The sequence below is a fragment of the Phocoena phocoena genome, chromosome 16, assembly GCF_963924675.1.
Source record: "Phocoena phocoena chromosome 16, mPhoPho1.1, whole genome shotgun sequence".
In the NCBI taxonomy this organism is placed as follows: domain Eukaryota; kingdom Metazoa; phylum Chordata; class Mammalia; order Artiodactyla; family Phocoenidae; genus Phocoena; species Phocoena phocoena.
In genome coordinates, this window is record NC_089234.1 from 402867 (window position 1) to 425706 (window position 22840).

Sequence of the window (22840 nt, forward strand, 5' to 3'; positions counted from 1 at the left end):
GCTGGTGGCTGAAGGCCTCAAGGCCACACAGTGAGGTACGCCGGTCTAAGCCCTGACTATGCCATGCAGATGCTCCAAGACCATCTCCTGTTCAGAGTGTGCCCTGCGTTTAACATGTAACCAGGGCACTTTACGATGACCAGCATGAAACCGCACCCCAATTGCCACGATTCTCTCAGTGATGTGCCAGCCTGTGGGGCCGCGCGGTTGCTTTCACCTAGAAGGAGCCCTGTGTTCCTGGGCCAGGTCTGTGAGCCAGGACGTGATCCCAGGTGTGGCCTCACGGGGCCCCGGGGGTCAGGCCTGGAGGGTCCTGCTCGGTTCACCGACGGCCCCGGAGCCCTCTGCCCCCGTGGCCGTGCCGGGGGGTTGTGTGGTTCCGGCTGGCCCAGCGCTTGCCGAGCATGTCCCAAGACCCCGGCCGTCTTTAATCACTGCTGCGAGAAGGGGTTCCTGGCAGAGAGAGCCCCAGGGAACTATCCCTCCACCAGGCAGGGCCGTCCAGGGTCGGGGCCGACTGCACGTGGGCTAATGGACGAACTGCAGGCGCCTGTCATCCAGGGTGTAGGCACCTCAGCACCAGCGCCGACTGCAGTTTCCAGATAAGAAAACCACCAGCTGACCTTAAGTAATAGGAAACTACCTAGGTGCACTAAGGGCAGAACAGATTGCAAAATTAGGATGTAATTACATGCAGCTGGATTGGGAATTAGCCTCCGAGCTTCAGTAAAACCACAGCAAGAAGCTTCGTTTGATTGTGAGGTCGACTCTCTTTGGCCGACTGCTGTGGACTGAATGTCCCCGGTTCCCATGTTGAAATCCTAAACCCAAGTGGTGGTATTAGGAGGGGCCTTGGTAATGCGAGTGGAGCCCTCACAAATGGGATTAGCGCCGTATGAGAGACCCCAGAGAGCTCCCAGTCCCTTCTGCCATGTCGGGTCGCAGCAAGAAGACGGACACCTAGGAACCAGGAAGCTGGTCCTCACGAGACAGCGAAGCTGCTGGTGCCTTTGTGCTGGACGGCTGGCCTCCAGACCGTGGGAAACAAGTGTCTGTTGTTTAAGCCGCCGGCCTGTGGACTTTTGTTTTCGTCACCCGAATGGACTGAGGCTAAGGGAGCGGGAGAGGTGGAGAGGTCTGTCCACCCAGAGACCCTGGCGGAGGGGCCTTGGCCGCCCATCCATCCACAGAGGCTGCGGACGCTGCCCTGCACAGCTGTTCCAGTGGCTCCCCCGGTGCTGGCTGAACGGCCCACGAGCGGCTGGGCTTGGAGACTCACGATCACCAGGTTACACGCGGCACCTTCCGTGGGGATGACACAGGCAGGGAAGGTAGAGACGTGGACAGAGAAGGGCCTGAACAAGGCTAAAGAGACAAAGAGTCGTGAAGTTTGGGTGCCGAGCCCGCCTCATGGTGGTGGCCTCTCAGCAGTGGCCGAGCCATGGCCCCCTGGCCCTCGGCGTGGACACCTGCCTCATTTTCTCTGTTTGTGTCTCTCAGCCAGGCTCTCCCTCCCCAGCTTTCTCCCTCTCCTCCCCGCTGACACTCGGAAGTGCTGACCAGCAGGCCGGCTCTGCTCCCCGAGGCTGGCGGCTGGGGACCTGGGTCTCGGTGGTTCCCCGTGTCACTGACTGATGAGGGTGTTCCATGTGCCGGGTCGGCCTGGACACTTGTGCCAATGGCAGGTCTGGAGGTCACCAGCTGTGGTGCTCGGGCTGCAGGGGCGCCTGTGCAGCCGGTCCCCAGGGCAGATCTGAATGTGCCCGCAGCCGGCTTCCCTGGGCAGAACCCTGCGTGCCTTCTGCTCCTGGAGGACGATCCCGTGCGAAGAATCCTCCACCTGGCTTCCTGCTTGGAGCTTCAGCACCTTCTCAGCCACACGCTGCAAATCACACCCCGACCAGCTGAGCCCGCGTGGCAGACCCAGCCCTGGACTCGGTCTTCTGTCTGTTCCTGCTGCTTGGTTTTGCTTTCAGACCACCCAGTGGAATTCCCCGGTGCCAGTGCCCCAGTGCACCCCGGGCCTCAGCAAGGTCCGCACCTCTGGGTCGAGCACCTTGGCTGTGCCTTGTGTGCCTGGCGTGGCTCTGTGGCCCCCTCTGTGAGTACAACGAGCCCCCTTCGAGGCCTCGTCTGCGTTTCTTCCTGGAGCTGTGCTTTATCACCCTTCACCCAGCGTCTACATTCCTAGAAACCCCTCCCCAGCGTGCTAGCCTGTGCAGATTCTCCCAGACTCAGCTTGAAGGGTCTCCTCCCACTGCGGCCCTGTGTGGGTCCCTCTGTGGAACCACAGCCAAGCAGCCACCACCTCCATGCTGAGCAGTGGAGGGGGGGACCCCGGGAGTCCCGTGATGATAGCTGAGCCTCTGGTCCTCACGTCAGAACAGAGTTTTGATCAGACTGCTTTCCTCCAGAGCCCAGCTCAGATTAGCACTGAGGTCATGCATTCAAGGCCAAATTAAAAAATATTTACTGAATCACTATCATTTATCTGCATGTGGTTTCGACATTTAATGAGGAAGAGCTGTGAGCCTGGTTCAGAGGAGACAAAGGGGCAGAGGCAGTCCTTTCCCTCAGTCCAGGGGGAGGACGCAGCAAAGCCCCTGTTAGATGTACTGGGATGGCTGCCAACAGCATTCTGTGGGATCCAGGGATACGGTCCTGCAGGAGCAAAGGGAGTGGCAGGCGTGGGGAGGGGCCGTCACCACATGGTGGAAGCAGGCGTCCTAGCAGGGGCTGCTGGGGGAAGGCGGGGGCTCAGGCTGGGGACTGGCATCAGTGGCGTCAGGGCCCTGCGTGCTTCCACGTTAGGAGGGGACTCTGGAGGGATGGGGGTTGGATGGAAGGGCACTGAGGGTGGGAGGCCTGGGGGACGGAGAACAGTCTGAAGGGAGTACAGTGGCTGAGGGGGGCCGGGGTGACAGAGGAGGGGAGCCTGGGAGCACAGGGGCTCCTCCTGACGTGGGGAGGGGATGAGAACAACATGGAGCAACGCCCAGCTTCCTGACACTGGCGTGGGGGTGACGGTGCCAGTGCCTTACTGAGCCGCCTGCTGTGTGTGGTGGTGCTGGGCATGCGCTCAGGTCCACGTGGACACCCCAGGGCGCTGGGCGTGGGCTCCGGTCCATGTGGACACCCCAGGGCGCTGGGCATGGGCTCGGGTCCACGTGGACACACCAGGGTGCTGGGTGTGCGCTCGGGTCCACGTGGACACACCAGGGCGCTGGGTGTGGGCTCGGGTCCATGTGGACACACCAGGGTGCTGGGTGTGTGCTCGGGTCCATGTGGACACACAGGAGTGTGGGTGTGGTTTTGTGTCCCTCGTGGACACACTATTAGTTGTGTTGGGACCTCTGAGAAACAGCATTGGCACCTTGGGGACCGAAGGCTGCGCCAGGGCTGCATGGACACTGGGTGGTGGTGGCTGGAGTGGGGAGCTCTGCCTTGAGTCCCTCCAGGCATCTTGGTGTGAGGGGACCCTGTCATGGGTGCGCAGTGCTGTGTCCTGGATCAGGGGACCTGGTTGTGGAGGCTGGGCTGGGTGGGCCCTTGGGAGCTGGACCGGGCTCCTGGCCGGGTCCATGCTCCAGTCCTGCCCCCTCACTGGGCAGCTCCCCTGTGGGGCATATGGTCCTCTCTCACCTCCTGCTGTTCTTTCCCACCTCCGCTCTCCCCCTAGCCCTTCACAATGCTTCCTGCGCTGCCCATGTGCTGGTTCCCCAAGGCCTACCCCCCACCCCCACCCCAAGAAAACCAGAAGGTCCTGGTGCTGACATCCTGGGCCCAGCTGAGGCTCTGAGTCTGGCCTATCCCCAGACTCCCACCCCCAAAGCTGAGGGGTAGCACCTCCTTGTATAAACGTACACCCTTTTGTTCCAAGTGGTGATACCCCAGCAAGAAGCCCTGAGGCAGGACTGACGGGCCAGGGACCCAATTCACACTCAGCTCACAGCCATGAGAGACCCATAAAGGCCTTGACTCTGCTCGGTGACCCTTGGGCCTGGCCCGGGGCCTGAATCGAGGTGCTCCCCTAGAGCCCACACTCCACACCCATTCCATTCCTCATATAGAGAAAGCAGACAGCTAACCTGGCCGTGCAGCCCCCCAGCAGAACCTGCAAAGTAACCCACCTCCACCCCAGGCCCTCCCCGGCTCCTGACCCTGACCTCGGAGCTTTCCAAACACCAGAAGGATTGAAATAGTATGTTTCCCATCATTGGAGTCAAGTTCTCTCCCCTCAGCCACGTGGCCCTTCAGTCAATCTGGAATTCCCTCACTCAGCTGTCTCTAAGACTTTCAGCACAATTCTAGAGAGATTCACCCCACCCCCTGAAAACCGAATGATCTGTGGAAAATAAACAACACATTCATAAATAACCAGTGGGTAGAAGAGAAAATCACAAGGACAATCAGAAAAGACCTTGAGATGAATGAATAAACCCCACAACACACCACAACCTCTGGGATCAGCAAAAGCATTGCCCAGAGGGAAATTCATAGCCATAAGTTCTAGAGTCAAAACAGAAAGATCTCAAATTAGGAATCTGACTTTATACTGTAAGGAAGTGGGACAAAGAAGAGCAAACTGAATTCAAATCAGCAGAAGGAAGGGAATAATAGACACTAGAGCAGAGATCAATGCAATAGAGGCGATCACTAATTAGCTGCTGATGTATGAACCGGGACAACCCTCGAATCTCTTTATGCCTCAGTTTCCTTATTTTGTAAAATAGAAATAGTCATGTTCCCTCTAATGTGTGTGAAAGTACTGTGTAAACTATGAGGTATTATTAAACTTACTTTACGTCAGACACATTTTCTGTTCTAAACAAACTGTGAATAATCGTAAAACACGTGCCTGCCCTTTAGCATAGAGCGTGACAGAGTATGTGCTCAACCAATGTCGCCTATTTCAAAAAAGAAAAATTAAAAAATAGAGAAAATGGATGAGATCAAAGTTGGTTCTTCAAAAAGATTGACAAAATTTTCTAACTATTAGCTAGACCAAGAGAAAAAGAGAGAGGACTAACACAGTCCTGGAAGTCCTAGCCAGAGCGATTAGGCAAGAAAAGAAAGAAAAGCACTCAAATTGGAAACAAAGAAGTAATACTCCCTCCATGCAGATAACATGAGGTAGATAAGACCCCAAAGGATCCACGGAAAGTTGCTGGAGCTAGTAAGCAATTTCAGCCAAGTTGCAGGACACAAGATCAACACAAGGAATCAGTTGTATTTCTGTACATACGCAATGAACAGCCTGAATATAAAGCTAAGGAAACAGTCCCATTTACGATAGCATAAAAAAATACTTCGGGAAAAATTCAACCACAGAGCACACGATATGTGCACTGAAAACCGTAAAACATTCCCGGGAGGAATTAAAGAAGAATGGAAAGACATCTTGCGTTTACAGATTGGATGCTGCTAATAATGGTAAAATGGTAACACAGCTTAACGTGCTCTCCAGATTCAATGCAATCTCTATCCAAAGTCCAATGGCCATTTTTGCAGAAATGGAGAAAACTATTTTAATATTTGTGTGGGATTTCGCAACTGTTTTCTTTTTATTTCTCAGTGGAAAACTGCAGAGCTGGGCTGGGAGGACACAGGGTCTCTGGCCACTGCCCGTGCTGCCCAGCCCTCCCCGAGGGTCCAGCAAGACATGGTGCGCTCTGTTCTGACAGCTTACGCAGCACGCCCTGGCAGCACGTGGCCTTTTGGGGCGCTTCCCTCTCAGGGAGTCCCAGGAGCTAACTTCCTGTTGCTGTTGGTAAAGCCCAGGCGACTTTCTAGTCTTGGGAGTGGGGTCAAGGATGCAGTAAAAGGACGCCTGTTGCGGGGCCGGTTGGAAGATCCCCACTGGTGAGGGTGCTTCCGGTTGAGGAGGCTGAGGGCAGAAGCTGCAGGGCCTGGAGCGTGGAGGGCAGAATGTGAGCCCTGGGGGCCTGGGACGAAAGTCTCTGGTCCCTGACGGCTCCCCTCAGCCTTTGGGGTCCCCACGATCAGCCTCTGGTCTCTCTGGAGAAGGCCCAGGCCCATCACATTCGCCGCCAGCCCCCGGCCAGGCCGGGCCGAGAGAGCAGACTGTGCTGGTGACGGGGGGAGCCGGAAGCAGACGCCCCCGCCCTCTGACATCTGCACCCGTGGCGGGTGTGCGTGCCGGGACGGGGTGGCGACGGGCAGGCCGGTAACCGAGGGAGCTACTGGGGTCACAGTGCTACGTGGACGCCCCAGTGTCAAGGCCCTTCGTACTAAAGGAAATGGACGCTGGGGCGGGGGTGTGGCAGTGGCCTCCGGCCAGCACCAGGAGCGGCCAGTTTCCCCGAGTGACCTGCGGGTGTGACAGCGTGGCTGGGGCAGTCCCCACCCCAGGCCCCAGGTCACGGAGCCCCGCGGTGCTGGGCGCCCAGCCGGGTCACGTGCATTTTGAAGCTGTCAGAGAAAAACAGAGCGAGCTCCACAGCTCCACCCCAGTCTTCAAGCAACCAGGCAGCGCTTCAATCACTTTCAGACCCACAAATGCATTTTGAGAGTGATTTTTAAACCCAGGGGACCTGGGGCCTCCCTGGCAGGAGACGAGATGATGAAATCCCGCTTCCCTGGCCGAAGTCACTGTGAAAGCGCCACTGCCCCTGGTTGCCACATGGCAATGCGTCTGTTCCACCTGAAAATCAAACAGTGTCGGAAGCCTGGGGGCGGGGACGGCGTGGTGTTGTGGGGGGTCGCTATCCACTTAAATAACACAGGGCGCTTTTTAATCTGCCTCAGAATGGCCGCTCTGCCGGTCTGTGGGCTTACTGAGCGCTGGTCCACATCCCTCCAAATGCAAAGCCAGACAGAGCTCGGTCCGAGGGGCCGGGTGTCCCTGGTGCCCCCCGCATGGGCCGCAACCTCACAGCGGTAGCAGCTGCCTTTCCCAGGGACCACCTGGCTGGGATCGTCTCAGGAATCCCAGGCAAAAGGCTCCCAAACGCCAAGGGTCCCCCTCCCCCCCCCCCCAGCCCCAGTGTCCAGGCACCCTGGGGAAGCTCAGTGGGCAGCCAAGGCTTATGCTCTCCGAGCTCAGGTGACGTCCTGGAGATGGCGGCAGCCGGATGGCTTTGGGCAGCTGGTGCCCAGGCTCAGGGCCACGTAGGCCGATCTGAGCCTGGCTCTTGCCGACGGCCGATTTGGGTTCAGTCTTGGCTCAGAAAATTGAAGGGCAGAGCCCAGCAAAACAGTGATTGCCACAGATGGCTGCCCAGTGCGGGGGCAGGTATGTCCTTGCCTAAAGGAGCCGAGATCGCTCCTTGGCGTGAAGTGAGATGCACTCCTGCCGTGGCCCCGGCAGGCTGGTGCCACAGCATCTCCCTGGCTCAGATGCTGGCAGGGGGTCTGGGGCTCCCATCGGCCCCAGGCCTGCTCCGACCACGTTCACCTCGAGCCTGCGCGGCCCAAGGAGGCAACGGGGACAACTGGCTGGAGGGGGCCTCCGAACCCGTGGCCGAGCCTCGCAGTCACCTTGAGACCAGGCCCCCCTCTTAGCTCTCTGAGACCCGTGAATAAACCAAAGCCAAGACCAGGCCACGGACCCACCACAGAGCCATCTCTCCCCACGCCCACCCGACATGGGTGCTGGGGTTCTCCCCGCGGGAACTCAGCAGTACCAGAGGGCAGTCACCCCAGCACCGGAGCCCCACCCTGCCCCTGGCCACCTGTGCCATTGGATCATCCTCAGGCCCCCGGTGCCCTTGTGGCCAAGAGCCCCAGAGGGAGGTCCAGGGCCGGGGTCTCTTGGAGCCTGGTGGTGGGGTGGCCAGGTGCACTCAGTACCTGAGCAGGGGCTGCTTGGGGTGCGGTGGCTGGTCTGCCCCTGGGCACAGCGGGGCCTTCTTGGTCACCTGCTTGTAGATGTTCCTGGCGGCCACTCCGATCCACAGCATGGTGGAGAGTGTGGAGTAATGCAGCACGATGCCCACCTGGGGGGAGAGAGCGAGTGAGCCAGCCCCCCCCAGCCCCGCCTCCGCCAGCGCACGTCCCCCCAAGTCCGAGCCCCTCCCCCTCGCATCCTCGGGAGGCGGTGACAGGAAGTGGGACTGGCAGGGGGCACTGGGGTCCTCGGGGCAGATGCCACACTTCACAGGGGCTGGAGCTCAAGGGAGTCGCGTGGGCTGCCAGGACACTTGAACGGTCAGCATGGCCATCCTGCAGAGAGGTGTGTGAGCGACACCCTGGGCACGGTCCTAGTGGCGAGCACATCCTCCCGCACGTGGGCCGGGTGCACACGTCTGTGTGGTTGGCATGGCTCAGCCCCAGCGGCGCCCACCAAAGGAAGGGAGGGGCGACGGCGCAGCGGGGTCTCCCGGGATTCCGGTGTTTGCGGCTCGCGGGTGAGATACAGTGCTTTGGGGTCAGAGGCTGAAGTTCACTCCCTGCCAGTCGGAGTCGCTCATTACTATGGCAATAATCTGCCTTAGCTGATTACATATTCCACACCCCGTCATCTCCATCCGATTCTGTAAAATGAGTTACCTTTGAAGTAATAACCTGACATTTCGCAATGACAAGTAAAACATGGCTGTAATTGTAAGGATGTCAACGTTTAAGGGATACAGAGATTCTGGGAATAAAGGTAACATCGCACCATTATAATGATTTATCAACTCCAGGGTTCAGTGTTTACTTATGAGAAGGCTCCGTAATAATGGGTGAGAACACCGTGGGGTGGTGGGAAACTCACTGGGCTGTGTTTACGGTTTCAGATGGCTCCCTGCAGCGGGGAGAGCCCAGCCTTTCCCTCCGCCTGACTTGGGCCTCGTGGTGGGGCCGTGTGCGCCTGGGGCCTTGAGCTCAGGGCCTCACCCCAGCCTGGCCGAGAGGAGGCATGAGGACCTGAGGGGCTAGAACTCCCCGCACCAGAAACAGGAGGAAAGGGGACCATGTGGGCCTGGCCCTCGACGGCAGGACAGCAGAGTGGCTCTCTTCACGTGTGAGTAGAAACAGTCAGAGACACGTCCTTAGAAGGAACGCCACCCTCGGCCTCTGGAGCTGGTCCCAGGCCGGGAAGAGGACCCGGAACCCAGAGTGGGGGCAGGGAGGCAGCAGAGCCAGGTCTGCCCTTCACCCGTCTGTCCTGAGCATCGCCCGGACTGTGAAAGTTTGTGGGTGATGAGAAGGTGTAAACGGCAGGACTCCGTCTGCCAGACACCAGCTTCAGGCTGGACACGTGGAGCGGTCGCAGGGTCGTTACCCTGGCGTCCAGACGGCCCCTCTGCCATGCTGGCCGCCGCCCGTGCTTCCGGACCCAGGGCTGGCGCTGACGCACAGGGATTAGCGGGGCCCGCGGCGGCCGCCCATGCCCATGATGTCAGGGAGCCCTTCAGTGAGGCTCGCAGCCATGGTTTCGTCGCCATAACAACCGTCTGTTCCCTCCAGCCATCCTGAGCCACTCTCGTTCCTCATGTCTCTGTAACACATTTCCCTGTGACACCTGGATGAGGAGGGTTGGCTGCGGGGTCTGTGTCAGGCCTCGGGTGGTGGTGAGCTGTCGCTGTCGCGGTGAGGGCAGGCTGGCCGCCGGCCGGAGCAAATCCACATTTATGCTAATGACTCGGCTTGTGTGATCACGGAGGCTGGGACACCCAGAATTTGCAGCTGGCGGGACAGCCAACTGTGCGGTTTCGGTCTGAGCCCGGATCCAAAGGAGAGAGACTGAGGTCCCAGCCCCAGGACACACAGGGGTCTCTCTTACTCAGACTTCTCTTCTGTCCAGGCCCGCGTGGTCTGGATGAGGCCAGTGTTGGGGAGGACAGTCTGCTTTCCTCCGGCCACGGCTCGAATGTTCACCTCACACAGAAACACGCTCACAGACGGGCGCAGAAAGAGGTTTGACCAAAAAGATGTTTGCACCATGGCTGTTCGGCTCGACACAGAATGTCAACCTTCACACCTTCCAACCGTCCTGGTCCTGGGCCATGTCCCCTGGGCTCTCTCTCCTCCAGCGAGCGACGGCCCCACGGCTGTGGCCACCCAGCCCCGCACCTGCTCTCTCTCCTCTGGGCGCTCGGTGGGTGATGTTCAGCCTGCGTGCGGCCGGCTGTCCTGCTGGAATCTTGTTCTCACTGCCCCAGACCTGGCCTACTGCTCGTCTGTGAGAGAAAGCGAGTTCCTGATTCCTTCTGGAAACGTGGTCGGGAAGCCAGGCCAGCACGGACTCCAGAACCGAGGTTGCTCCCCGACAGGACCATGAGGTTGTCACTACGAGGGGACCGAGCGTGTCTCACACCAGCAGGACCTCTGCAGATCCTGCCTCTCCAGACCCCCCAGGCCTGTCCGCCCCCATCCACCACACACTTCGGGGTCCACCCGGCTGCACCGGCCAGGCCTCGGCTGCCACGAGGACGCCTGGCCCCCAGAGCCTCTGTCTGGGCTGGCAGTCTTGGGGTGGGCTCCCAGTTGGGGGAGGCGGGGCTCCCAGGCCTGTAAGGGCCGTGATGACCTGAGGGGCTGGCTGCACCGCCAGGTCCCAGGGCTCCCACTGCAGGGTCCCGGCGTGCGGAGCGTTGGTGGCAAAGTGTGGAATAAAGATAACAATCCATATCACTGCTTCCAGATGGCTCCACGTCTCAGCAGGTGTTCACAGGCGGACGGTAAATTGGATTTCCCGGGGCTCTCCCAGGGGGTGTTTCCACGCTATCGAGAGGCTTCCGGAAGCGTGTCTGCCCCTCTGCATGGTTTTCAGGGATGTGCTGGTGACTTTTCTGCTGGGGTCCAGGAACAGGTGGCAGAATCGTCTTCCCAATGGGATGGTTGGCCCTAACATGGATTTGCAGAAAAGTGACCTCTCTTCCGTGTAGAGGAGCGTGGGAAGACTGGGCCACAGGGCCCCCAGGTCCTGTCTCATGGGTCTGGCACCCTGTTTGCAGGGAGGAGGGCATCGGGGGGGAGCTCACAGCCTGACTCCTCCCCAAGGTGCCCCTGTGGGAGCAGCCTCTTGCCCCTGACACCCAGGAGCCGCCCAGCTGCCACCGTCTGTGCAGGAGGACGAGTCATTTTTCGTGTGGACAGGGGGCGTGGAGGCCAGGTAACTGGGCTGCAGCAGCCCTCACGGCTGTCAATAAACTGTTGTTGAATTCACACAACCAAGGCTGCGAGGGTTGCATGTGACGTCCTGGTGGGTGCCGGCAGAGATGCTCCCTCCACGTGGTCCAAGCAGATGGACACACACCAAATGAGTCCTTGGTGAGATGCCCTGTGGTCCATGGGGAAGCCCCACCTGGCCCCCGCCTGGGTGCTGGAGGGATCTGCCCACCTGGAGGGCACTGTCCACTGGGCTGAGCTGAGGCCAGGAGTAGGCGGGCTGGTGAGAGGCTGGACGGGGAGAGCACGAGGGGCCTCGATATCCAGTTGCAAAGGCACCTGGGCCTTCTGTCCTTGACTCACAGTTGACGGAAGGGCCTCTTTCTGGGCTCTGTCAGGACCGGAGGGTAGTTCGTACTACCCATCCCGCCTTCTTTTGGCCGTGCTGTGTGGCAGGTGGGATCTTAGTTCCCCGACCAAGGATCGAACCTGGGCCCCCTGCAGTGGAAGTGCGGAGTCTTAACCACTGGACTGCCAGGGAAGTCCCTTTCCCCCCTTTTAAGGAAGGTCAGGAGGGGCTGTGGGGTGGGAAGAAGACCCCTCTGTGTCTTCTCTGTGCTCCCCTTTCACCTGAGAGGGCCAGACCTCCCCAGCACAAGACCGCCGAGTCTCACTTAGAGGGTGGGGCCCGCGTGTCTCTTCCATGGCCCCGAATCCCCAGCGACCCACCAGCGATGGCACTCTCTCACCTACATCCATGGACTCTTACCTGGGCCGAGGGAGCAGGGGGTCCCACCCCTGTGCTCCTACCCCACCTGTCTCTGCAGGAGAGGCAGATCGCATCCCTGTTTCTGTGATGAGCCCCGGACTATGAATGTCTCATTAACATGTCACCATAAGCCTTGGAGAAAACTGGTCCGATTGGAAAATAAACTAAATGACATGATCAAATGCTGAGCAAGTCGGTCAGACTCACGCGGGAGGGGTGTAGGCACACTGGATGCTTAACTGCCCCCTTCACGAGAAGCCTAAGCGAGCGCTTGAGTGTGGTTTCACACACAAGACGGTTGTCACGAGTTTCCCCTTTGGAAGGAGAGTCGACAAGCACTTCAGAGTTTGTAGCAAGATGAAGACCCAAAGCACTCACCGTCTGGCACAGGGTAGGGTACTTGGTGCGGCTGATGCCGCCAGCAAACACGGAGAAGGTCAGGGCCGCGTGGAAGCAGAAGTTCAGGAGCATGTGCCGGCCTTTCCGGCTGATCCGGATGGCGCTGCGGGAACGGAGATTTCAGGTCAGGAACCGGCCTCTCAGGGCAGAGCGTAGAAGTGAACCCTTTTCTCCAAATGCCATGTCCCGTCCACGCGGGGAATGGGCTGAAGACCTCGGAGCGGGACGAAGACGGGCAGGGAAAAGCACACCAGAGAGACCAGGCCGGGGAAAGATGGATGGACTCACTGAATCCACCTTAGCATGTGGCCTTGGGTGGTTTGTTGGAAAATCGCCCTGGAATACTGTGACTGGGAGGTCTCTGGTCATTGGACAGAAGAGGACCTTGAGGCCCTGGGACGCTATGATTTGTCCAGTGTTCCAGAGGGAGGATGGGGAAGAAACCCAGTCCCGCCTCCTGGTTCCCCAGACAGAGTTCTTCCCTCTCTGAGCAGAGGCTGTACCTCAGGAGGAGGCTGTGACTGACTGTCCCTGACATGATCCCCTGTGGCCGGGCCTGTACCTGGATAGGACGCTGCCTGTGGCTGTGAGCATACCCATGACCAGCCCCCAGCCCTGGCGATGGACAAAATGGAATTGCTTAGCCTATGCCTGCAGCTGTGATTATGACCACAGCTTCTCTGTGGCCTTGGACACGCCCAAGTCTCTACCTGTGACCCTGGCCTTGGACACGCCCAAGCCTCTTCCCCTGACCCTGGCCTTGGACATGCCCAAGCCTCTTCCCCTGACCCTGGCCTTGGACACGCCCAAGCCTCTTCCCCTGACCCTGGCCTTGGACACACCCAGGCCTCTACCTATGACCCTGGCCTTGGACACGCCCAAGCCTCTTCCCCTGACCCTGGCCTTGGACACGCCCAAGTCTCTACCTGTGACCCTGGCCTTGGACACGCCCAAGCCTCTTCCCCTGACCCTGGCCTTGGACACGCCCAAGCCTCTACCTGTGACCCTGGCCTTGGACACGCCCAAGCCTCTTCCCCTGACCCTGGCCTTGGACACGCCCAAGCCTCTACCTGTGACCCTGGCCTTGGACACGCCCAAGCCTCTTCCCCTGACCCTGGCCTTGGACATGCCCAAGCCTCTTCCCCTGACCCTGGCCTTGGACACGCCCAAGCCTCTACCTGTGACCCTGGCCTTGGACACGCCCAAGCCTCTTCCCCTGACCCTGGCCTTGGACATGCCCAAGCCTCTTCCCCTGACCCTGGCCTTGGACACGCCCAAGCCTCTTCCCCTGACCCTGGCCTTGGACACACCCAGGCCTCTACCTATGACCCTGGCCTTGGACACGCCCAAGCCTCTTCCCCTGACCCTGGCCTTGGACACACCCAGGCCTCTACCTATGACCCTGGCCTTGGACACGCCCAAGCCTCTTCCCCTGACCCTGGCCTTGGACACGCCCAAGCCTCTTCCCCTGACCCTGGCCTTGGACACACCCAGGCCTCTACCTATGACCCTGGCCTTGGACACGCCCAAGCCTCTTCCCCTGACCCTGGCCTTGGACACACCCAGGCCTCTACCTATGACCCTGGCCTTGGACACGCCCAAGCCTCTTCCCCTGACCCTGGCCTTGGACACACCCAGGCCTCTACCTATGACCCTGGCCTTGGACACGCCCAAGTCTCTACCTGTGACCCTGGCCTTGGACACGCCCAAGCCTCTTCCCCTGACCCTGGCCTTGGACATGCCCAAGCCTCTTCCCCTGACCCTGGCCTTGGACACGCCCAAGCCTCTTCCCCTGACCCTGGCCTTGGACACACCCAAGTCTCTACCTGTGACCCTGGCCTTGGACACGCCCAAGCCTCTACCTATGACCCTGGCCTTGGACATGCCCAAGCCTCTTCCCCTGACCCTGGCCTTGGACACGCCCAAGTCTCTACCTGTGACCCTGGCCTTGGACACGCCCAAGCCTCTTCCCCTGACCCTGGCCTTGGACACGCCCAAGCCTCTACCTGTGACCCTGGCCTTGGACACGCCCAAGCCTCTTCCCCTGACCCTGGCCTTGGACATGCCCAAGCCTCTTCCCCTGACCCTGGCCTTGGACACGCCCAAGCCTCTTCCCCTGACCCTGGCCTTGGACACGCCCAAGCCTCTACCTGTGACCCTGGCCTTGGACACGCCCAAGCCTCTTCCCCTGACCCTGGCCTTGGACACGCCCAAGTCTCTACCTGTGACCCTGGCCTTGGACATGCCCAAGCCTCTTCCCCTGACCCTGGCCTTGGACACGCCCAAGCCTCTTCCCCTGACCCTGGCCTTGGACACGCCCAAGCCTCTTCCCCTGACCCTGGCCTTGGACATGCCCAAGCCTCTTCCCCTGACCCTGGCCTTGGACACGCCCAAGCCTCTTCCCCTGACCCTGGCCTTGGACACGCCCAAGCCTCTTCCCATGACCATGGTTATGACCGTGGCCTGGGCTTTGCCCATGACTTTGATTGTGGACTTGACCCTGATGGGTGGCCGGGACCCCTCCTCACATTACCCAGCGCATCTTCAAGTGATGCCCCAGCCCCTCCAGGCAGACGTGGCCAGGAAACCAGCTCTGTAGGAAACCAGTTGGACTCCCCTGTAGATGAAAAGCAGAGGGCAAGGCTGCTCGAAGTTTCTGCAGCTACTAACTTCCTCAGGCCATGGGCTGTAGGGGCCCCTGAACAGACACGGTGCCATTGGAGAAAGAGCGCATGTCACCTGAATTGATGAGCACGGGGGGGCCCGGGATGGAAGGTGAGGGTGTCGCCCAGCACTTGGCCACCCTCGGCTGCCAGCGCTGTCTGGGCACTGGGCAGCCTCAAGCTGGCCGGCTGCCTGTGAATCACCTTCCTGGACTCCTTGCTACGTGAGGGCAAGAGAGAGCTTGCCCTCGAAGGCGAGGGGCAGGGCGGGCCTTACCTCTGGTGCACGATGTAGGTGATGGCGGAGGCCAGCAGACACAGCAGCATGACAGCAGTGCAGGCGTACACGACAGGGTGCAGGAACTCCCCTGGGGACTGGGGCAGGGATAGGACAGTCCTCAAATCCTGGAAAGGACACAGAGCACACCCGTGTGACCAAGGTGGCCGGGCTGTCCCCAGGTTCAGCCTCCGCCCGGCGAGGGGCTGGAAGCATTTCCTGGATCGGGTGGAGGTTCGCAGGTCTCAGCAGAAATGGTCGGCCTGGGGCAGGGGGGGGCCCCCAACCTGTGGAGCGCTCAGGGCAGGCGGCGTGTGGCCTCGTGGGCCCCCCACCAGCTGCGGGCGCCTCTGTGGGCTCTGACGGCCAGCTCCCCGAGGGCAGCCTCCTGTTGTGCTGTCTGTTGGCCTCCAGACTCCTCGCCCTCCCGGGGGTGCTGGTGGACCACCCGGCTCCTGCTTCTGTCAGATGCCCTCGTATGACGGCACAACTTGCTCCCATGAGGCTCGTGTCAGATTACCCCCAAGTCCACTCTGGGCCTCACACCCACTGCAATGCTGCTTTTCGTGGTCTCCCAGGAGAATTTGTATCATTTCAGTAAGTCTGCCCAGAGGTGACTCAGGTCAGTGGGGGAAGAGCAGCAGGTGTGAACAGGCTCGAGAACCCCAGGTGTACAACCTTCACTGTTAGTCACAGCCCAGGTAAAGGGCTGAAGGTCAGGGTTCAAAGGATATCCATTTTCCCCGGAGGATGTAAGACTGAGGGCAGAATGCCCCGGGCTGGACTTTCAGAGCTGAGGGAGGTTCTGTCTGTTTATTCATCAGGTAAGCGAGGCCCCCTGCTTCAGGCGCTGGAGCTCTGAGGCCAACCCCCGACGCAGCCCCGGAAGTGCTCTGCGTCGGAGCTGCGTTCCCAGGGCGGGGCCGGGCACACCCGCCAGGGGCACTCCCAGGGCCGGTGGAGGACCCGGAGGGGCTCGGGGCACACCAGGCTGGGAGGTAGGGGCTAGAGCCTGCGGCACCCACCTCTGACCTCCGACCCTCTGCCCGCACCGAGCCCTGCTCTGGATGCTTCGTGTGGTACAAGTCGTCGAGTCACACGAGAAGCTCCCTGTGGACTGAGTTGTCCCCACCATCCGGAGGGGATGGCTTTTAGGGATGTGGCTCAGGTTGGGTAGGGTCCTCTGGTGGCCCTGACCAAAGGGACCAGAGTCCCTGTAAGAAGGGGCCGGCACCAGCACAGGGCGGGAGGGGCCGTCTACACTGCAAGGAGAGGCCTCAGGAGAAGCCAACCTGCAGGCGCCCGAACCTTGGACGTCCAGCCTCCTGGACTGTGGTTTAAGCTGCCTGCTCTGTGGGACTTTGTCATGGCCGCCCCAGGGGACAAGCTGAGTGGTGCTCTGGTTCCCACTGCTCAGGTCAGAGGGTGGAGCCCTTGCTCGATGCCCCAGCCTGAATGCCCTACTCTGCTCCCACGGCCCTGGGGGACACGCTGGGCTCTGGGGAGCAGGCTGGGGGCCAGTGCCCACAGGCTGAGCTGGGCCTGTGGAGGGCTGCCTGGTGTCCCCTGTGGGACCACCTGAGCTGCCCCGGCTGTGACCACGGGGCTGGTGGTCAGAGCTAGGGGTCTGCCGTCGTGCTGGCCCCATTCCCGCAGACCACAGGGGCGTCCATGGCTGACGGCCCCGCCCCAGGCCCAGAGCAGCTCCAACTGGTGCCTCCCTGGGCTGTGAGGACAGCGGAGGTGGCTGGCGGCTCCTCCAGGATGGAGTCGTGGGGAGCAGAGAGGCACGCCGAGAAGGCCTTGGCCTGTCACGGCGGGAGTCAGGAAGCCAGCGCGTCCGGGCTCAGGTGGCTTCTCTCCTCGTGGACATTCCTGGAGGCCCGGCCAGCCAGAGGACGTGCTCAGAGGAGCCACCCTGGGCCCAGCTGGGGCCTCTGCACCCCGACTTTGCTCCGACGCAGGGACTTTGGTGAGGAGGTCGCTGTTGTCGTGGCAACAGCTGATTGAATTTGGTCACCCGGGAAGAGGCACCGAGTGACCTGGATGCAAAGGGGGCCTCAGCGTCTGGCTGCCCAGGGGCCCCGCTGTCCAGTGAAGCCAGAAATAGCGCCCTGCCCAGAATAAGCAGGCGGTCGGGGAAGGGCGCCGTGCCGCTTGGCAGACCGCAGGCCGGACACCGCGGCTGCCCTCGTGCTGCAGTCCTGACCGTCCACGGGCCAGGAAGTCTGAAGCGCAGGTGTAGACGTGCACGGAACACCAACAGCTCCCGTCTGGACACCCAGGGTGTCAGCAGGATGCACGCTGCACGCACAGCCCAAGTCCACGAGCTCAGGAGGAAAGGCAGCCAACAGACGCCAGCCTCGAGGTAACTGGGACGCACGTCCCCAGGGGAGACCTGGAGGTCCCGCCCACTCAAGATGCCTGGGAAGGCTTGGCACAGGGGAGGGTCTGTGGTCAAATCCTGGCAGATTTAATTCCACTTGGCCTCCTATTTTTTTCCCTTTCTCCAAATCAGAGTTATCAACAGCGCTTTCTACATTTTTAGAGGTGACATTTAAAATTCAAAGTAAGTAATGCAAAATGGCGCTGGAATTTATATTTTAAAGTTCACACATGTACACGTTCCTCTTGGAATAAGCTACTCTGCGAGCGTTCCACGGGCAAAACCCTTATGATGGTCCAGTATGTGGTCAGACAGCATTGGATAGGCAAGCCCCTCAGAGGCCGTGGACCCAGCAGTGCTCTGGGGACCAGCGACAGTGGATGGAGCGTTGACCTCAGAGCAGAGAGGCTGGAGAGAGGTCCAGAGAACCCATGGAGGAAGAGGGGAGGCGAAGGCAATGCCCAGAGGTCGTGGCCACACACCGCGTGCCGGGAGCCGCCCAGCTGCGGGGCTGAAGCCCGCAATTCCCGCTCACGTCTGTGCCTGTAGGACGACCGGCGGGGCTGTGGTGGAAGCTACAGCTAAAGTGTGTCTCCTCCGGGGACCCCGGGCTCCTGCTTCCCCATGGAGCCTGCAGGCTCTGAGCAGTGGTCCTGGGGCGGCAGTCCCCGTGCTGCCTGGTTTGTATTTCCCCTTTTCCTTTACACCTCATGATTTTAGCTGGATGTGTCCCTTTTGGTATGTTTTGCAATCAAACAAATTGGGATGTTAAGAAAGACAAGAAGAAAGGAGGGAAGAGGTCAGGTCAGGGGTCGCTTGTCTGATCAAAAGCGGCAAACGGACCTCTCCGGGCCACGGTGCAGACCGTGTACGGGTGTCCCTCCGCGTGGCCAGGCATCAAGGCTGGGCCTTTAGGGGTCTAGGGTGGGCAGGTCCTTCCACCTGGGCTTGTCCCGACCAAGACTGAGCTCTGTGGAGCCTGCGGCCCCTCGTCTGCTTTTTAGTGGCGACCCTGCTGATCCGTCAGCCTTCCCTGAGGGAGTCCCAGGGGACAGGCAGACACAGATGAGCCATCTCTGCATTCGGAGCACAGGTTGGTCCGACTGGGCATTCGTGTGGTTTGTAGCATCTTCCTTTGAGGGTGCGAGGGCTGGTCTAATTATGAAGAACTTTGGAGAAAAGACCTTGAGAAATACGACGGGCTTTCCTTCAGGACTGGGGTTACTTGCTTAAAACCGTCAACAGTTAAGGGGAGGCCTGAGGTGGGCGCCAAACTCTGTGAGCCTAAGGCAGGTTTTCTGAGTTAGAAATTTAAATATTGGACTGAATCGAAAGCAGCGAACTGGAGGAACTCACTGAAGCTCTGAGGCTGGAGCATGGCAGGCGGGCAGCGGGCGGGTCGGAGTGGGAACCCACTCACAGGTGTGGCCCGGGTTCCGCGGGCTCAGAGGGAGCCCATGGGCGCCCTGCGGGCTCCCGCCTCCTGCTGATGCACCGGCTTCCCGGGCCCCGCCCTGCATCCACCCTGGTCTCTCTGGGGCTTTACTTCCACCCTTCTTGTTGGAACGCGGGTGCTTCTGTGTGGACCGGGGCGTCCTGCGTGGCGTCTGCCCTTGGGATGGCCTGGCCTCTCACCCTGTCCCGGCTCCAGGCCCTGCGGGACCTGGCGAAGGTCACCCCGACTCGAAGCCAGCGGGGCTGCCACCGCGGCCGCCTCCTGGGCCCGGGCCACGCTGAAGAGCCATCGCCGAGCAGGTCTCCGTGGCGCTCAGGCCACCACATCGGTGAGCGGGTGGGCTCACCCTCTGGGCCCCACTTGAGGCCACAGGGGCTGCGGGGAGGCCATGTACACCAGTCCTGCCTCCCAGCTAATCCCCCGCGACAGGTATGGCCGGAGAGCAGCGGCGGGGCCAGCACCGCCCGCGGGACCGCCGGATGCCACACTCAGGAAGGAAAGCGTGCCCGGCTTGGACGGTTTCCACTCCAGTTCCAGACCCGTCACTTTGCTCCCTTGCAGAGCGCTGCTCTCTGCACTGACGGTGAGGACCAGAGAGGAGCACGAGGGCAGAGCCGCACGCGCTTGGGCACCTTCTTGAATTCGCGTATCAACAGCACCATCGCAGAGGCAGCCGTGCAGTCAGGTCCCGCTTTACACTCCGATGAGGGTTAGCACCGGGCAGGTGTGGGGCCTGGGCTTTACCTGCTGGAGACCAGGCGGCAGGGTGCAGGTCCCCCAGCCCCTCAGCCCCCAGGGGAGCGCCTGGCTGTTCACCAACCCGTTGGTGCCGAGGGCACACAGGCAACTCGCTCAGAAGGAGGCACAGGTGCCCGAAGATGCTCAGGGCTCAGCACGGTTCAAACCAGGGTCGTGGGCGCCTCGACACCTCCAGGTGCCTCCAGGACACCTCGGTGCCGTTACACTCAGGAGCTGGTCGGGCAGCTGACTGCCAGGGCCAGGCCCGAGCAGGTGGCCGGAGCGTGGCATCCTGGGGCACGGGGCCGGAGCTGCCCCCGCTGGCTGCCCTCCCCACAGCCCCCAGGGGCCGCAGGCATCTCACCCACAGGCTCCCAGACACAGGCAGGAAAGTGTTTGCAGCAGAACTGCAGCACCACACGTTAGGTTGGCATCTCTGTTCCTCTCAGCAGCTCTCTCCGGTGTAAATGTTATTTGTTAGCAATAAAGCCCCAACAGACTGCTGAGACTCCAAGCTCTCCAGCAAGGGAAATCCAGCTGGTTCCCAGAGTCCTGGACTGGCCGGCGTGGAGCTGGCTGGGGCTGGGGGGAGGGTGTGGATGGACTTGGAGGAAGGAAGGAGGGTGCTGGGCGGCCTGAGCGGCCCTGCAGATTTGCACAGAGGGCTGGAGGGTCAGAGACGGAGGCGAAGATGGGGCCTGACGCTGGATCACGTGCGGTGGCGCCCCCGGGGCGGTGCTGCCCACCCCCCCTTCATCTGCCAATGACGGGACCCATTTTGCAAATGAGGATATAAATTCGAGGATGCAAAGCTTCAAACACGGCCAACCCGGAGGCCCTGGCTTGTTGGGGGGTGGTGGCAACAGGTGACGGCTCAGGGCTGGGGTGCGGGCCCGGCTGCGCCTGGAGCACACACCCTCAGATGCCTGAGAGGCGGGTGGCACGGCAGCTCTGCGAGATGATGCCGACCTTCGGCAAAAAGCATCTCTCTTGTTTGGACATTTCGAATCCAACAGGAAGAAAATGAGTAAGTGACTCAGACACACCCCTGCTTGTGAGGAGTCAGGTCTGCACTGACGACCCACTGACAGTGTCCTAGCCTCGGCCACTGTGGCCGCGCTGTCCTCGGCCATCGGCGTTCTCTGCGTGCGCTCGGCCGCTGTCCCTCACAAGCATGCACAATGCATTATTTACTCAGCATCACCCTTTCCGGAATCCAAACCAGCAGGAACCACAGGGAAGCGCCCCGAGCCTGCAGGCCGAGCCCCACACAGCCAGCCGCACCCCCTTTTCTGGTGAGAGAGGCGTTCTCTGTGCTTGCCAAACGTGCCGCTGAAGCCCACCCGCATCCCCTGCCATTCGGCCACCTTTCTGACGGGAAGGGGGCCGGCAGGGTTGCCGCGGGAGGGCCGTGTGCGGGGCCTGGGGCCGGCAGAGGGAGGGCCCCAGCCCGGGGTCAGAGAGGTTTTCACAGGTCACGGCTTGAGCCTGGGTGGTGGTGGGACACTGTCTCTTCCACTGATTCCGTGATTCAACACTGCAGCACGTCTGCCACTAATCAGTATGATCTACGCCGAGCAGCCGCTGACGAGCAATGGAGCAGGCAGCCCGAGGCCCGCCCCCCCCCCCACCCCGGCCCCGCCCCCAGGGCCCCTGGCCGCCGCCCCCGGCTGGCCACAAGGCAGCTTACTCTCCCTGCCCGGGGATCCGTGAGTGGCGGTGGCAGCCTCAGCCTGCCCGCCCCCCCACCCGGCCCCCGCGTGTACTCACCATGAGCCCTGCGAAGTTACTGAAGTGTGAGCAGGGGATGGAGGTGGTGCCAACGGCACAGCCGATTACGTCGCGCCGTTCTCCCCGCCGGCCTCCATGGCCGTCCAGAAGGTCAAGGTCCCAGGCAGCGGCCACGGGGTACAGCCCTGGGCGACCGTGATGGGGCGGGTGAGGGTGGAGAGGCCGCCCCCATCTGTGAAGACAGGGCGGGTCAGGGCGGGTGGGGGTCCTCCCTGCCACCTGCATCTAGCACCCCACCCACAGGGCAGCCCCCCGGCTGCAGCCGGCAGCAGCTGTTTCCGAAGTCTGCCCCCATCTCATCTCCCTTCAACCCGGCCAGCCTGTTGGAGCGTCTGGCTTGAGGTACCGGAGTCAGGCAGAGGCTCCGGGGGCGACCTGGGGCCTCAGAGCCTTAGAGGGACGGTGCCCCCGGGGAGCACTTCCTTATCCGGATTTAAAAACCAACCTCCGCTCGCCATCCCAGCGCGAGACACTCAGCCCAACCTCAGGCTGCAGAAGACACGTACAGCATGTCTGTCAGTTTAAGTCAAGAGACTCCAATAACCCCCAACAGACAGCCAGACCCGGGAGGGCGAAGCTTCCGCTCCGGACGTGGCCAGACCTCACGGGCTGGCGTCTCCCACACACATCAGTTTATCTGGTGGCTCCGTGCCGTCTGTGTAACCCAAAGTTGTTGAGAAGCTGCATTCAGAAGAGCAGGAACTGCTCACTCCCGGTCGGCGCTGATGCCCAGGAAGCGGCCGGGGCAGTGTATGCTGTGGCCACCGGGCTCCGACCTCGCCTCCCCCCCAAGTCCCACTGCCTCCTCGTCCGGGGGCCCACCTGCCGCGCGGACCCTGGAGAAACGCAGCCCAACTTCTCACCTATTTTGGCAAAAACAGCAGGAGTGGCAGCGGTCCTGCGCTTCCTTGTTGGCGAGAGGCGGTGAGTTCCCGGGTCCGGGAGCAGTTTTCCACCCCAGGGGCAGCGCTGGAGCTCGTGAGTGGAGTTATCAACAGATTGCAAGGCTGCAGCCCGGCGACGGCCAGAGCTCTGCGCCAGGGAGGGTGTCAGAGCCGGAGGGGCAGGCAGTCACTGCCGTTCTCAGCAGGCGGCTTCCCGGACTCCGGTGGGGAGTGCCTGCTCCCTCGGGCGGGCGACAGCCAGGGACCAGGGACGGTCGGGAAGCAGGAGCCGTAACCATGGGGATGGGGGAGGCGCTGATGGCTGCGGCCAGCTCCCTGCTGCAGGGTGGGAATGGTTCTTCCCAGCCAGACCGCGGGCCCCATCACACCGCAGAGCTGATTTAAAGAGACAACCGGCG

The 22840-nt window shown here is 61.1% G+C and overlaps 1 protein-coding gene across 1 annotated transcript in view; it reads right to left on the bottom strand.

The window, feature by feature from the left end:
* Positions 1-22540, bottom strand: part of ADGRA1 (adhesion G protein-coupled receptor A1) — a 33355-nt gene extending 10815 nt beyond the window's left edge. The window contains exons 1-5 of the mRNA XM_065894728.1: positions 22401-22540; positions 21517-21709; positions 15167-15294; positions 12206-12329; positions 7813-7958 (exon numbers count right to left, since the gene is read on the bottom strand). Of these exons, the coding sequence (XP_065750800.1) occupies positions 7813-7958; positions 12206-12329; positions 15167-15294; positions 21517-21519 (401 nt within the window). The 5' untranslated portion in view covers positions 21520-21709; positions 22401-22540. The remainder of the gene's footprint in view (positions 1-7812; positions 7959-12205; positions 12330-15166; positions 15295-21516; positions 21710-22400) is intronic.
* Between the last annotated feature and the right edge of the window lie 300 nt (positions 22541-22840).